This window comes from Pan troglodytes, chromosome 15, assembly GCF_028858775.2.
Source record: "Pan troglodytes isolate AG18354 chromosome 15, NHGRI_mPanTro3-v2.0_pri, whole genome shotgun sequence".
In the NCBI taxonomy this organism is placed as follows: domain Eukaryota; kingdom Metazoa; phylum Chordata; class Mammalia; order Primates; family Hominidae; genus Pan; species Pan troglodytes.
Window position 1 is genome coordinate 39,931,029 of NC_072413.2, and position 15,059 is coordinate 39,946,087.

The 15,059-nt window shown below is 31.5% G+C and overlaps 1 protein-coding gene across 7 annotated transcripts in view; it reads left to right on the forward strand.

The window, feature by feature from the left end:
* LRFN5 (leucine rich repeat and fibronectin type III domain containing 5) overlaps positions 1-14,394 on the forward strand; it is a 295,601-nt gene extending 281,207 nt beyond the window's left edge. For 4 of the 7 annotated variants that reach the window (XR_010150930.1, XM_001149289.7, XM_054666008.2 and 1 more), the window contains 3 exons: positions 1,113-1,825; positions 8,767-8,810; positions 14,004-14,394. Coding sequence is in view for 5 of the 7 variants with exons in the window: in XM_001149289.7 (XP_001149289.2) it covers positions 1,113-1,825; positions 8,767-8,810; positions 14,004-14,021 (775 nt within the window). In the remaining 2 variants the exon portion in view is untranslated. Of the gene's footprint in view, positions 1-1,112; positions 2,149-8,766; positions 8,811-14,003 lie in introns of all 7 variants that reach the window. The other 3 variants (XM_024348716.3, XM_063792888.1, XR_010150929.1) reach the window with 2 other exon arrangements.
* The last annotated feature ends 665 nt before the right edge of the window (positions 14,395-15,059 follow it).

The following is a 15,059-nucleotide window of genomic DNA, read 5'->3' on the forward strand; positions in this document are numbered from 1 at the left end:
AGATTCAGAGATGTCTATAAACTCTTTAATTTATTTATTTATTTTGAGATAAGGTCTTGCTGTGTCTCCCAGGCTTGAGTGAAGTGGCACAATCTCGGCTCACTGCAACCTCTGCCTCCTGGGTTCAAGCAATTCTCCTGTCTCAGCCTGCCCAGTAGCTGGGACTACAGGTGCCCGCCACCACTCCCAGCTAATTTTTATATTTTTATTAGAGACAGTGTTTCACCATATCGGTCAGGCTGGTCTCAAACTCCTGACCTCAGTTGATCCACCTGCCTTGGCCTCCCAAAGTGCTGGGATTACAGGCATGAGCCACCGCAGTGAAAGTATCACTGGAATTAGGTGATATTAGATTTAGGCACTGTCTAAACTCTTGCACTTTATAAATTGTGCTCTGATGGAAATTTGCGGTAGCATACAATGGGATGAGGGATTTATGCTCTGGTCAATAGCCTTGCCTTGTTCATGTTTCTAGGATAATATTACTTGTATGTTTTCATTATCCTCATGTATAGATAAAAACATAACACGGTCCAAGTGTTGACTGCATTATAAAAGGATTATATTTGTAAAGAAAATACTTTAATCTTAGTAATAATCTTAGTTATTAAGTATATATTTACTGGGTGCCATTTCATTTTTCTGAAATGGAAAATAAATGCTCTAAAATGCGTATCTATTTTGATTTCTAATGTGATTGTCAACATTTTTCCTTCCTTCAAATTTGCTTTTGGTCATAGAGGTATTGTAAGTGCTAAATGGATTTGTTTAGCAGTCAGATAATGTCACAGTCACACCTTTCAAAAGTAATTTGTCATCAATGATTTTTTTAGCAGTGTTTTTTATTAGGAGTTCTCCTTTGCTAAGCAATGTAATTAGTAAGCTTGTGAAGGCTTGGGGTAGGCACGATTAATATAGTGCAGATGCTGACAAGGACTTTTAGCCATTTTAACTCAGTAAATATGAGATTAGATCATTTTTCAGTAATTCATATGTTATAAATGTACTTATCTTAATGATACTAAAATGACACTGAACTAAAGTCATAATGACTTTCTGTGTATATGTTTTGTTTTGTTATTAATATTAACACAAATTCCATTGTCCCTCAGAATGATACCTCCTACGAGCAAAACTTTTCTGGTCAATAATCTGGCTGCTGGAACTATGTATGACTTGTGTGTCTTGGCCATATATGATGATGGCATCACTTCCCTCACTGCCACAAGAGTCGTGGGTTGCATCCAGTTTACTACGGAACAGGATTATGTGCGTTGCCATTTCATGCAGTCCCAGTTTTTGGGAGGCACCATGATTATTATTATTGGTGGAATCATTGTAGCATCTGTGCTGGTATTCATCATTATTCTGATGATTCGGTATAAGGTTTGCAACAATAATGGGCAACACAAGGTCACCAAGGTTAGCAATGTTTATTCTCAAACTAACGGGGCTCAAATACAAGGCTGTAGTGTAACTCTGCCCCAGTCCGTGTCCAAACAAGCTGTGGGACACGAAGAGAATGCCCAGTGTTGTAAAGCTGCCAGTGACAATGTGATTCAATCTTCAGAAACTTGTTCGAGTCAGGACTCCTCTACCACTACCTCTGCTTTGCCTCCTTCCTGGACTTCAAGCACTTCTGTGTCCCAAAAGCAGAAAAGAAAGACTGGCACAAAGCCAAGTACAGAACCACAGAATGAAGCCGTCACAAGTGTTGAATCCCAAAACACTAACAGGAACAACTCAACTGCCTTGCAGTTAGCTAGCCGACCTCCCGATTCTGTCACAGAGGGGCCCACGTCTAAAAGAGCACATATAAAGCCAAGTAAGTTTATCACTTTGCCTGCTGAGAGATCCAGAGCAAGGCACAAGTACTCCCTCAATGGAAAATTAAAGGAATACTATTGTTATATTAACTCGCCGAACACATGTGGACTGTTTCCTAAAAGAAGCATGTCTATGAATGTGATGTTTATTCAGTCTGACTGTTCTGATGGTCATAGTGGAAAGGCAACTCTCAAATTCTGAGGGACTACTGGAAAGTTCTGTGTAATTTATAATTTCTTTTTCATGAAAAATCATTTTGAGAACTCACATAGAAGATTGGAATTTGCAATTCCAATGCTGTGAATAAATCAACCTTCTCAGGTACAGTATATATATATACATATATAACTATATATATATGTATGTATGTATAGGTATACTGGAAGGAAACATAAATAAAATGGATAAGGGAAAAAGCATGACATAGCAGCAGTGCCTTTCCCTATTCTAGGACCAACTCCTAGGGCTAGCAACAGCAGATTAAAAAAATGAAAATTGTTGTAGAAAAAAGTATTGCATAAAAAATGATATTTCTCTAATTTTACAAAGGGCCACCTATGGATAATTGATATTTTTAATAAGTAGACTGTATATTTTCTTTCAATGGTAATAGTGTTTCCTTTGTTTTTAGGGAAATGTAGAGAACAACTTCATGTTGCTAAATTATTTAAAATAAAATATTCCATTAGTATACCGAGTTAATGTTAAAATTAGTTCACTTCTAAACAACATCCTTGGTGCAGGCGCCTTAATGGTTGTAAGATATTTCTCCTCTATGATACACCTTTTTCAGTGGAAAGGAGAAGAAAGTGCAATTTATTTTGCATTTATGAAAACTTTAATCAGTTTTCAGTCACAGGCTACAAATGCCTATGCATCTACATGGACATATGAAGATTTTTTTCATTCATTTAATACACATTTTTTGAATAAATGAGTTTTATGTTGTTCTTAATGCAAGATAAAGAGGGAGACAAACATACAAGACTGCCTTTATCAAAGGGGTGTTTATTTTTATCACCAAGTAAAATTTTAAAACTTCTAATGGTGTTCTCATTATATTTATAAGTCATAAAAGTCATTGCTCATTAAGCAGATAGTGGATTTTTTTCCCATTTGCACTATAGTTTTTGCATTTGAATGTTTTCCTTTTAAAGTAAATGCATTTGCTATTTTAACCAAAAACTGTGATAAATTTAACTAGAAATCATGCCGCTTAGTGAGAATACATAATTTTTAAAAACAGGATTTTAAATTTAGTAGAAACTAATATTGCTCCTGGATAATGTGGAATTATTAGAAATTTACTGAAATTAAGGTCTATAGATAAATGTTTCTATTCACTCCTTGAAAAACTTAATTATATAATAATTTGATGGTGTTCTATTAAAGATCTACAAACAGGTTACCATCAAAGAGGTTTTATTTTGTTTTGTTTTGAGAATAAGGCTCACATGAGAACTGACCCATTGCTTTGCACAAAAGAAATGACATTTTAGCCATAATATCATAAGATAGATACTTTACTATCTTATGTCAAGTACTCTTTGGGAGTAACTTAAACACACAGTAAAAGTTTATTAACTTTTTCAGATCACTTGAAATACCACTTAAAACACAAGTGAGGAATGTGGAATCGTTAATTTCCTTCTGGTAGAAGCATATAGAACAATTTCAGTTACTGTTAACTTGACAAAGCCACATCTTCTGATACACAGTGTATCATGATGCCATTCAATAGTATGTAAGATTAAAGTAGTTAGAGATTACTTTCAGTGCCAGTCTTGAAAATAATTATCCAATGGGCTTTTTTATTTTAGGCGTTTGCTAAATCCCTTCTCTGCCCTGATTCTCTTTCTAAAAAGTTTACTTTTCACATTTGCAAAGTCTAATTATCCTTCACTGCCCAGTTATTTATTTCTTGTAAGGAATAGATGAGGTCACATGTGGTCGTAGTTTGCGAAATCAAAAGCAGCACTCAGAGTGAAATATATTTTCAGTACTATTAATATAGTAATGCTCTAATTCCAACTAAATATTTTTAATTAACATCAATTGCCTAATTCCTCAATAGGTGTTGATTTGCAGAAGCATGCTACTTTTTCCCTTCTTAGATTTATCAGCATAGTATTAAAAATATTGAACATACAAAAGCTTGCAAGACTTAAAGAAATGAATCTTCAAAGACTTTCTGGGATTATGAAGGTTGTGATCAAAGATAAGGATGCTCTGAAATCATGCAACATTAGCAAGGTTAACATATGTACTATAAGTTACTGATGAACTTAGTGTTTTCCAGTATTTTTAAAAATCAATTGCCTACTTATATTTCTAATAAAGTTTGATTAAATATCTTTCATTTCTCATAGACATTTAAAATTCCATATTTAATCATATGAGATTTATTTTGTTTGACTAACACCATTGAAAATAATTTAATGTGATTTAATATATTTTTAATATGATCATTTTTACAATATTTAAACCAAATGCTTGAACACTTGTTCTTAAAAATGATAGAAAGGTGAGTATCTGGCCTGAGATTTTGCCCTTCAAAAAGTCTATATTTTGAGAGATTAACAAAAGACTGGCTTATCAAGAAGGTCAAAATTTTTTTGTATTTGTTTATAAACATATGAAGAAATTTTTGCTTAAAGTAATTGCAGTGTGAAGTGACTCAAAAGTAAGTCTACAGAAAAGTTGGGAATGATATTACCTATCATGATGTCTGAAACGTAATTGTTGCTTAGATGAATAAATGAGTAAATGAATAGGTAAATATGGCCATGGAGTAAGGTGTGGAAATAAGAATTTTCATTTGTTAGTACAATACAGATTTGTTATCTAAGTATTATATTACCATAAGCAACAAATTCTCTGTCCTTTTCTTGTTTTGCTTTCTGTCATTTATTATTTTATTCCTCATTTAAACAGTCATATATATGTGATCGGAAGCATCTGGTTTGCTGTTTGTTGTTTCTGACTATATGAAGATTATATATACATATATATTATTTTTGCTTCCTCGTTCTTATTTTTCTTTTATTTTTGTCATTTTGCATTATAGTTTCAGCTTGTTCAATGTGAGAACAAACAAAATAATGTGTTTCCTGTTATGCATGTATTAACGATGTTTACTTCAAACTTTTTTTAAAATTGTGTTCCTGCATTATTTTTGTCCCTTTTGAATAATTGTCCCCCAATTGAAAATATAAAGTTATTATTACAGTAGTGTCATAAAGGGATAATGAAGCATCTAAGGTAGCCCCAAATTTTAAGAAGCAGTATATTTTAGTTTGATGGATATTATTTATGTCTACAAATATATAAATACATGAAAAGATTAAATACAGCAATTTAAAGTAGACACAGTGGCTGGGCACGGGGGCTCACACTGTAATCCCAGCACTCTGGGGGCCCAAGATGGGCAGATCACTTGAGGTCAGGAGTTAGAGACCAGTCAGGCCAACGTGGTGAAACCCTGTCACTAGTAAAAACACAAAAAAATTAGCTGGGGGCGTGGTAGGAATCTGTAGTCCCAGCTACTCAGGAGGCTGAGGTGGGAAAATCCCTTGAGCCTGGGAGGTGGAGGTGGCAGTGAACTGACATCCCACCACTGCACTCCAGCCTGGGTGACAGAGAGAGACTCTGTCTCAAAAGAGAAGAAAAAAAAAGTAAATAAGTGAATAAATAAATTAGACACAGTAACACTCAAACTGTGGCCAATTTATTTCCCCTTTTTTTTTTCCTAACCATTAAAGGAGTCAGTGGGGGTTTCTGTAAGTTGTTTCATGCTTTTTAACAGTGGGTTTTTACCTGCTTTGTAGATATATTTTACTTAAGATTTTGGAATAGAAGTTTTGAACCATTCTAAGAAATCTCTAAACATAACAAGTCTAATCTTTGAAAGATGCATACTTTCTCCACAAATTTATAAACAATTAAAAAACATAAATGTGATCCATTTGTCTCCAGACATCTTTTTCTTTTAGTTTTGTAATGTATTTTCTCTTCAATTTAAAGTACTTGCATCCAATAAATTTTATTATTTTATTTGCTTGTATTTTTGAAAAGAAAATATATCATTTATAAAGCTAAAAACTTTAAAAGTTGCCCTAAAATTTACACTATTTGCCTTTTAGCTCTTAAATTTAAGTTTTTCTCTTTCATTATAGCAATAAACATAAGACTTTTTAAAATTCCAATAGTTTAAAAATCCATAAATATAAAGTATCATCTTTTGGGTAGAATTGTGAAGCAAATTAGACATTTCTTAAGAAGACAGCAAATGCAAGCCATTGTCTTCTCAGCATAGTTGATTTCCAATTGGATTTTATCATGCTAAGAAAACAATGTTCATTTACATGAGACAGAATGAAGACTATCTACGATCTTTCCCTTGTTCAGCCTTCCCTTGTTTCAAGAACAGTCCAGTGATTAACAATGTATGCTTCTGTGTGAGTGTGAAGTGTTTTGAGGAAAGGACTTCTGCACAGAGGTGGATTGTATGTAAAAAGGATATTTTTCTTATCCTTTTATGTTGCTAATAATAACACTGTACCTTACAATGTTAGTGATATTTAAGTAAATTTATAGACAAGAAATATGTCATTTTTGAAATGGCATTCAGAAAAGAATAATCAAAATTAATATTTGAAGTTTTACTTTCAAAGGACAGATTGCCCAGTCTTTTTCTTCCCATGCTAGATAAATATACGCTGGGATTATTAATAAAATTAGTTTGTTCACATCTTTATTATTTGTTTATTTATTTATTATTATGTTTTTCCACAGAAACAATCAATTCATGTAGCAGGGTACAGAAGGCCACTTAAAAAGAGTGGTAGGCCGGGCTCAGTGGCTCACACCTGTAATCCCAGCACTTTGGGATGTCAAGGCAGGCAGATCACGAGGTCAAGAGATCCAGACCATCCTGGCCAACGTGGTGAAACCCTATCTCCACTAAAAATACAAAAAATTAGCTGGGTGTGGTGGTGCGCACCTGTAATCCCAGCTACTCGGGAGGCTGAGGCAGGAGAATCACTTGAACCCCGGAGTCGGAGGTTGCAGTGAGCCAAGATCGTGCCACTGAACTCCAGCCTGGTGACAGAGTGAGACTCTGTCAAAATAAATAAATAAATAAATAAATAAATATTAAAAAATAGAGTGGTAAGCATATTGTTTTGATTGAGCCATCCTAAAAATGTGGTGTTATCTTGAAGAGGGATATAGGAAGTAACAATTTATAACCAGGAGTATATTTAAGTAGTAAATTACCTCACTAAGGTACTGTTAATGCATTGGGGATTTCATCAAATTACACAAACAGTGAATATAACAAAATAATCACTGATTACTCTGGTAAGTGTAATGGTACACTTAGAATGATTGTCTTCTGATTATGTTCAGCACTTTCAAAGTCAAAATTTAGGATATAAAGTTAACATTGAATAAATATATACATCACATACATTTGTATAAATATATATGTGCTCAACAAATATCTGCCTATATATGTATTATATAGACATATAAATATTTATACTCATAACATTAACCAGCTAAAATCATAATTTTGTGTCCTGCAATATAGATTAATTTTAATTAGTATGAAAACATAGATTTAAATGGACTGGCTGTCAGAGAACTTCTCCCAGAAAAACTGTAAAAATTATAACTGTTACTTATCAGATAACAATAGAATATAAAGTACAAATTTAATTTTCTGCATTTTTTAATTATACCCATCTCTACAACCTAATTTCATCCATTTCAAACTTGGTGACTGTTATGTTCATGATGTCTGAAAACAAAAACGAAATATTTTCAAATTCATTCAGGAATAAGCCATGACTGCCCTTTCATTTAATGTACTTGTGTTTGGAAGTGGTTAAACATTTAACCTTACCTGACACATAGGCTATGTACATATTATGTTTCTGCTCTAGAATATGTCTAATAAATAAATATTTGAGTAAAATCAAGGAGCTTATGAAATATACTGTGTTGGCTATTGGCTCTACCATAATACAATTCTGTATTCTTTTTTTCATCTATAATGTGAACATCTCCTATTATTGATTTTATGTAAAATCTAATCTCCAAAGACCGTTGTATATTTACATGAATATTTGTGCTGAAAGTTTTGTATAAAACAATTTGTCTCAATCTCGTAACACTCACCTATGAATCCTAAGAAGGACTTATCCTTTACTCCTAGTTTTCTATCATGTGTCACTTCTCAATGATTAAACGTATTTGCTTAAAAAGAAGGCATTTTGGAAAAAAATAGAATGTGTGCTGCACAGATTTATGTAATGGTATTAAACTTTTATAGGCAATTGAAACCTACATATAAACATTTAAAGGAAAGTTGTTCATATTTAGAATGTTAGTGTCTTACATAGGGACAAACAGGTACTTGTTAAAATATTAGCTATTATTTGGGGAGTAGGTATTGAATGATGATTAATATTTTAAGTGATTCTTTTGTACTCCATATGGTGAACATAGTTAAACTATATTTTCTGCTTTGAATTCTTTTTTCCTTGATGTAATTTTGCATATTATTCATATGAATCTATATAGATGAAATGTCAACTGTGAGTAAGAAAATGAACAGAAACTTGATTATCTTATTGAACTCTGTCACGAATACCAAATGCATATTGAAAATCACTCATTTTAGTTATTAGAATAACATTTTAGAAAATTATGTTTTTAAGCATTAGGAATAAGAAAGTAGACAGAGAGAACTGAAATATTATAAAAGTCAATTGCAATTAACCCATGAACTGGTAAGTTTTTTTAAAAAAATCTTTAGATAAATCTTTGTTAATTCTTGATATGAAGTATTACCAAGATTTCAGTAAGAAGTTTTTTGAATCTATTTCTTTTAAAAAAATGAATTGTTTATGACACTGAACATTTTATTCCCAGATGCTTTGCTGACTAATGTTGACCAGATTGTCCAGGAAACACAGGTGAGATTCTTATTACCTATAACTTACTTCAACACTTAAATGGGTATACACTTTTTATAAATTAACTTTAAGAAATTAGTTTGCTAATTTATGTAGCTTGTTGAAATTTTCTTTTAAAATTTACTTATAATTCTCAACAGTGAAGATTGAAGTTTAGTTTGATTAAGCGAATTCACGGTTTCTAAATTTAGAGATATTTGGGGTTAACTAAACATCTCTGCTTTGTCTTGTAAGAAATAAAGTTAATAATAATTGTGATGCATGCAACTTTGGAGTCACTCTTGTAGTCATACATGATACAATGTGCATTTTTACAAATATTTCCAAATGTGAAGACAGTACCTTGATAAGAATGTATTTACTCCTATCCTTGACCTCCACATCCTAATTAGAGCTGAGATGACACATTATGCCTCTTTGAAAACAGATGAACAGAAGTGTTTCACTGTTATCTAAAATGAATGAAGCCTCTTTAAAATGGAGCAAAAGACTACATATGAAATATTCATGGTATTACTTTTGTCAGCAACCAATTATTCTTCTTGAGTGGTTTTTTTAGGGGGGATGTTTGAAATGAGTATTTGATTCTTGAATTTTAATTGGATCGGAGAGTGTGTTTCCAGAGCAGAGAAGCACTTTAGCAATCTGTTCAAACAGCTGGAAGCATCAGCCATTTGCTTGAGGTTTGGCACACACACAAAAATTCTGCTTTTAACAGTTCTAAAAAAGGCCATTGATTTATTTGCTGGTAGTAAAAATAGGGTCTTGGTTTTTAACATTTTATATTTAAAAGAAAAACAACTTTGTCAATCTTTCAGGATCTTCCCTAATGAATTCTATCCACAAATCAAAGTGTTTTCATGCATCATTTCTTTACTGAATTTAGAATCCCATTCTTATGTGCAAAAAACAGCAGATGGCTCATTGGAAATACTGAAACAATCAATAGCACAATGTCTGGCACATGTTTGTGTTCTATTGTATGCAGTGAATTGACCTGCATGAAGGTGTCTTGTTTCTCCATCACCTCTTTTGTTCTCTCGCTCTCAATTTTAACATTTCTTCTTATTTCTCTTTCCATCTCTCTCTCTCTACCCATCACTCTCTCTCCCTCTTTGCCTCTCCTTCTCTTTCTCTCTTTCATTTTTAAAGTTCATTTATCATGTAACTTTAATAAATCATATCCAGCCAACCTGAAATTTAGGATAGGATACCTTTATATAATAATTAGGAAACAGATGATTAATCTATAAGGAACACAAGCCAAAATGGTACTAAATGTTGTTTCAAAATTTGGAAGCAGGTGAGTAAATGTCTACGTAATTTTTCAATTATCAATTTAAAGAATTTTCGAAAGATTCACATTTGAAATGGAATATTGTATATTATTTTGCTTATGTATTTATTTTAGTATATTATTAGAAATGGAATTTGGACTTTCTTTGGAAGTCTTTGTACTATGAGATATAGCACAAAATTTTGCAAATATGATACATACATAAGGCTTTGAATAATGACTTTTTATCTTAAAATAATTAGTATTACAAAAAATAAGAAAATATCATTAAAAATAAATGACTGTCATAACATTATAGAAAACTTCCCTTCATACTTAAGCTACCTTGTTCCTCTTTCTATAAATATTAGCAAGTAAAACAAATCCAAAGACAAATAATAGTTTTAACAAAATTCAGTGGCCATACATCATTCACTTATTAGCCAGCTCCTTGCTACCTTTCTATTATCAGATTTAAGTTACTGTATGACCCCAAGGTAACTATTCTTGATTCTCGGTAAATGATTTGTGCTATAGCAGGCCTATGTCTACCACTGTGAGAAGACCAAACAGTGATGCCCCTACTGAAGACAGTGTGTGACCTGTGTGTTCTTAGCTTTGTCATAGCCTTTCACATTGTTAGTGTGTGAATGAACAGAGGTGGAGAGCGGGCAGAGACCCTTTGTGATTGCAACTCTTCAGCTCCGAGTTTTCCGTAGCCAGTCATACTGAGGTACCTGTTAAGGTGAATTTCTTTCTAAGCATAGAGAGTTAAAACACATATTTCATTTCCATTATTCAGAATATGCCCCATGCCAATTTTCTTTTTTAGAAGCCTTTAGGAATGTATATAAAAGTAGAGTGGCCTTGAAATATTTTAATATCTAATATATAATACAATTCTTTTATAATATAATCATAAAATTTTAATCACACTAAAATGAATTGAGAGGAAAGGGGAAAGGAATTACGTATAAAATTAATGCTGATAACTCTACGTGGAAATTGACACTTACCTATAAATTTTCCTTGTGTTTGGCCAAGATTTTTATCTTTACAAGGAACACAGTAAAACAATAGTTATGCTGTTCGGCAGTTAAGTAAGAAATAGTTGAGTAGTTTCCATTTATACTGAAAATGCCTTAAATAAAATTTCTTAAGAAGTGTTTGCTGTTTTCTGACCAATAAAATATGTATGCATTGTGTGTGTGTGTGTGTGTGTGTGTGTGTGTGTAGCTTTGCACAAGAGCTATAGCTTATTCTGTGATTGCTTGCACAGGCCTTTAAGATAATTGCTTCCTGATTTTAATAAATTTAACTTGCGATTAGTCCACATTTAATAACAAGCAAAAATGTAAACTTTGCAATAAAATCTCTGTTACAGATGAGTACAATTTTTTAGATAATTAATATACAAATTAATAAAAAGCTAATATTGATTATGAATACATAACAACACTGATAAAACTATGGGAAAACACAGGGTTATGAAAATACATGAAATAAGAGCCAAAGAGAAAAGCAAATTTTATACACATGATGCAAATATGCTTCCAATAAGTTTCCAGGTGAGTGTGATCAATGTAAAATATTTGCTTCTGGAGGATGTTCCTATGATATTCTCTTCAAGTAAATTTTCTGAAATAAGAGTAACAGAATAAACACATATGTAGGAAACATTTGGCTATTTTTATAATAATTAAAGCATGTTTTTAACATATATATTTGAATATTATACCAAATTTTAAAAAAGGAGAGCCTTTGTGTCAGCAATAACCTTTAGAAATCATCTCCTTGCTTAGACATCCTAGCTATAAAAGATCAAAATATTTCACAGTTCTTAATTACATTGAGAATAGGGGCAGTAATAAATCTTTTCCCACAATTCATTCAATGTCAGGATATTTTTTTCTTCTCTTAATGTTCAGGGAGCTTACATTTCTTATTTATCTTTTAGTACTGTTAATAAGACTGTCCACAGATTTTTGCATGATATCCACTCACTCTTAAATGAGGACAATAACCAAAACATCCTAAACCTACTACAACTTGATTATTTTTAGTTTTTGTAACATTTTTACCATATTTAGTCTGTATTATTTGTATTGTTTGATACTCTTGTAATTTTGTGTTTTATGTTTAGATATTTATGGAATTACTATAGGAGCTATCTATTGATAAGTAAATTAAAAAGTGTCATTTTGGATATTCTATTAAATGCCAGTTTTTATTTGGCTTCATATTATTTAATAATTTTAATATTGCTACATCTTCAGAGCAGACAAACTTCATAGTTCACAAAATTTTTATTTCCTACTATTCATATATGAACCATAATTTCACAGTTTGTTAATATCATTAGTTAATGTGAAACTCAAGTAAATCTTTAAGGTATGTCAGCTTACAAAATCATTAACTTGATACTAAATTAAAGTTTGCTATCCTGGAACCATTTATTACTTAAAAGCTTAAACTAGTTATTTTGTCCACTGTCATTTTCCTTCTAGGTGTACTGCAACTTTTACTATGTTACTACTTTTTGTAACTTGACCTTTGATATAGTACCATAACACATTTTTTGTGTCAAAGGGAGTATATCACTTGAAATATAAAAAGAGAAAACATGTTGATTTTCAATTTTACCAATATGAGCTCTGCAATGAACCAAATAAAGAAGAATTTAGTAATATATACCGTTACATTTTACAGTGATTTTGCAATGTTTTTCTTAGTATATTCCAGGTAAATTATGATAATAATATCTATATTTCAGTAGCTTTTTAAAAAGTAATTCTTTTTTTACAAATAAGATACACACTGGTCCCTTAACAGTCTTCACATATATGGTGTATTTCTTATTAGCTTTCCAAAATTATTATTTTTGCTAAAATCAATTTCACTATTCAGATTATCAATTATTTTGAAATGTTTTCTTAAATAAAATATCTTTACAGCATTTTACCTACCTTCACCTAAAGTTACCAAAATAACCTTTAATATCCTTCAATAACTTTATCACATAAAATTATCTAAAGATATTCTACATCAACATTTTAATATAGAATACTAAATAAATGAATCTCTATTTCATGATTCATTCATGCCATGCATTTTATAATTCCCAAATAAAAAATTGTAAAGATGCAGTTGTTTTTTAATGGAAAAGAGAAAATTACTTGTACTCATGTATATGAAAGCATATATTTCTCAAAAATTATTTTCCATTTTCATCAAGAATAGACTTCATTAGACATATCTTAAATCCATGAAGACTGAGAACACATATTAGAGGAAAAATATTTTCACAGTTGTATGTTTAAATATTTTTATAAAATGGCTTTTACATTATTTTCTTTCAAAATCATGTTTAATTCAAACATGGAATGCCTTTAAGAGTTATTGTGAGTTTTCCATTTATTTTGTTTTGTGGGTGAAAAACTGATTAGTTAAGGTGAATAATTTACTACCATTAAATGTATTATTAAATATTTGTAAAATTTTAATATCATACACATTTTCTAGCAGAATTTTTAAAATTTGTAAGTAGCACGAATTAATAACTGCAATTATTATTTGTTTATCTTACCTTGAAATTATATATGTGAAAAACAAAGCAATAGAAAATGCCATTTTACAATGTAGCTTTGACTTTACATAATTATCTAGGCTTCATATACTTAGATTAAAAAAATAAGATACTTTTATATATTCACCAATTGAAGTTACTAAAAAGCATTTGATATGTTTATATGCATGTTTAGATAGTTTTCATGGGTGTGTGCTGTATTTCATGGCAAGCAACTCCTCCTTGGGTGCTTACATTTAATTACTTTTAGATTGCTAGCACAATGATCTTATTAGCTATGTGTTTTCTTTCTTTCTTTTTTTTTTTCCTTTTTCTTTTTCTTTCATTTCAGAGGCTGGAGTTAATCTGAAGAGCACCACTTCTCCTCTCTCTCCTGAAAAAATTTGCCACTGATATTTTTACTGGATAAAATTCAAAAATGTTTCAATTCACAAAGGCTAATTGTTGAACTGGTGTCGTAGAAGAAATTATCTACAGGAGCCAAGGTGAAAGTCTCTGATGACGGCGGAACTGGCTCCATTAGACCATGGTTCATCCTCTTTTAAAACCAAATTTTTTTTTCTTCTGGCCTACAAGTATTTTTTTTTAAGAAAGAAAAAAAGCCTACATTGGCATCAAGTTCTGTATCAATCCATCTTACATTGCCGTCCATGATTTAACAGACTGTAGAATCTTGAATAATCTATATCACTTTAACAAATAAATGTTTTACTATGACAGAATTTGCACATTGCCTGATTTGTGAAAGTACCCATTGCTTCAAGTGTGAGTGGTGAAATAATTATTGCAAGAACTAATACTACTGTTTTACATGTAGGCCGTGCAAAAACCTTAAGAGATTACAAGCGGCTTTATAATATTGGAAATATTTCTTCCATGATTCAGTGCACCCAGTTCTTTGGGAGAGCAGTACAGCTATTTAAGCAAATTTATACTAATTTTATGCCTCAGTATAGGATAGAAAGTGATAAAGGCTCTCTTCTCCTAGTAAAACTTCCAAAATGATCAAGATAGGAATATTATAATTAATCCAAATTGATTCATTGCTTTTCTAGGGAGCCGGGGCAAAAGAGGTTTTAATAATTACAAGCCTTAAGTGCACATTTCTCCAATTTTGCACAAGTTCAGAGTAAGAACAAAGAATATGCATCTGCTTCACTACCAGCACACGTAGAACTGAGTTAATTTTGAGGGCTAATACAGGAGAATGCAGTCATATTTAAGCAATATCCAAGCTAAGCATTTAAGAGCTGCCCCTAGTGTGAAGCAGGCCTCAGCTGTGTGAGTTTGGCCAGTTATGCACAGCAATCTTCCATGTTGTCATAGAAAAGATATTAGTGTAAAATTTGAAAACACGTACATTTATCAGAATACATGGCAAAAGCAA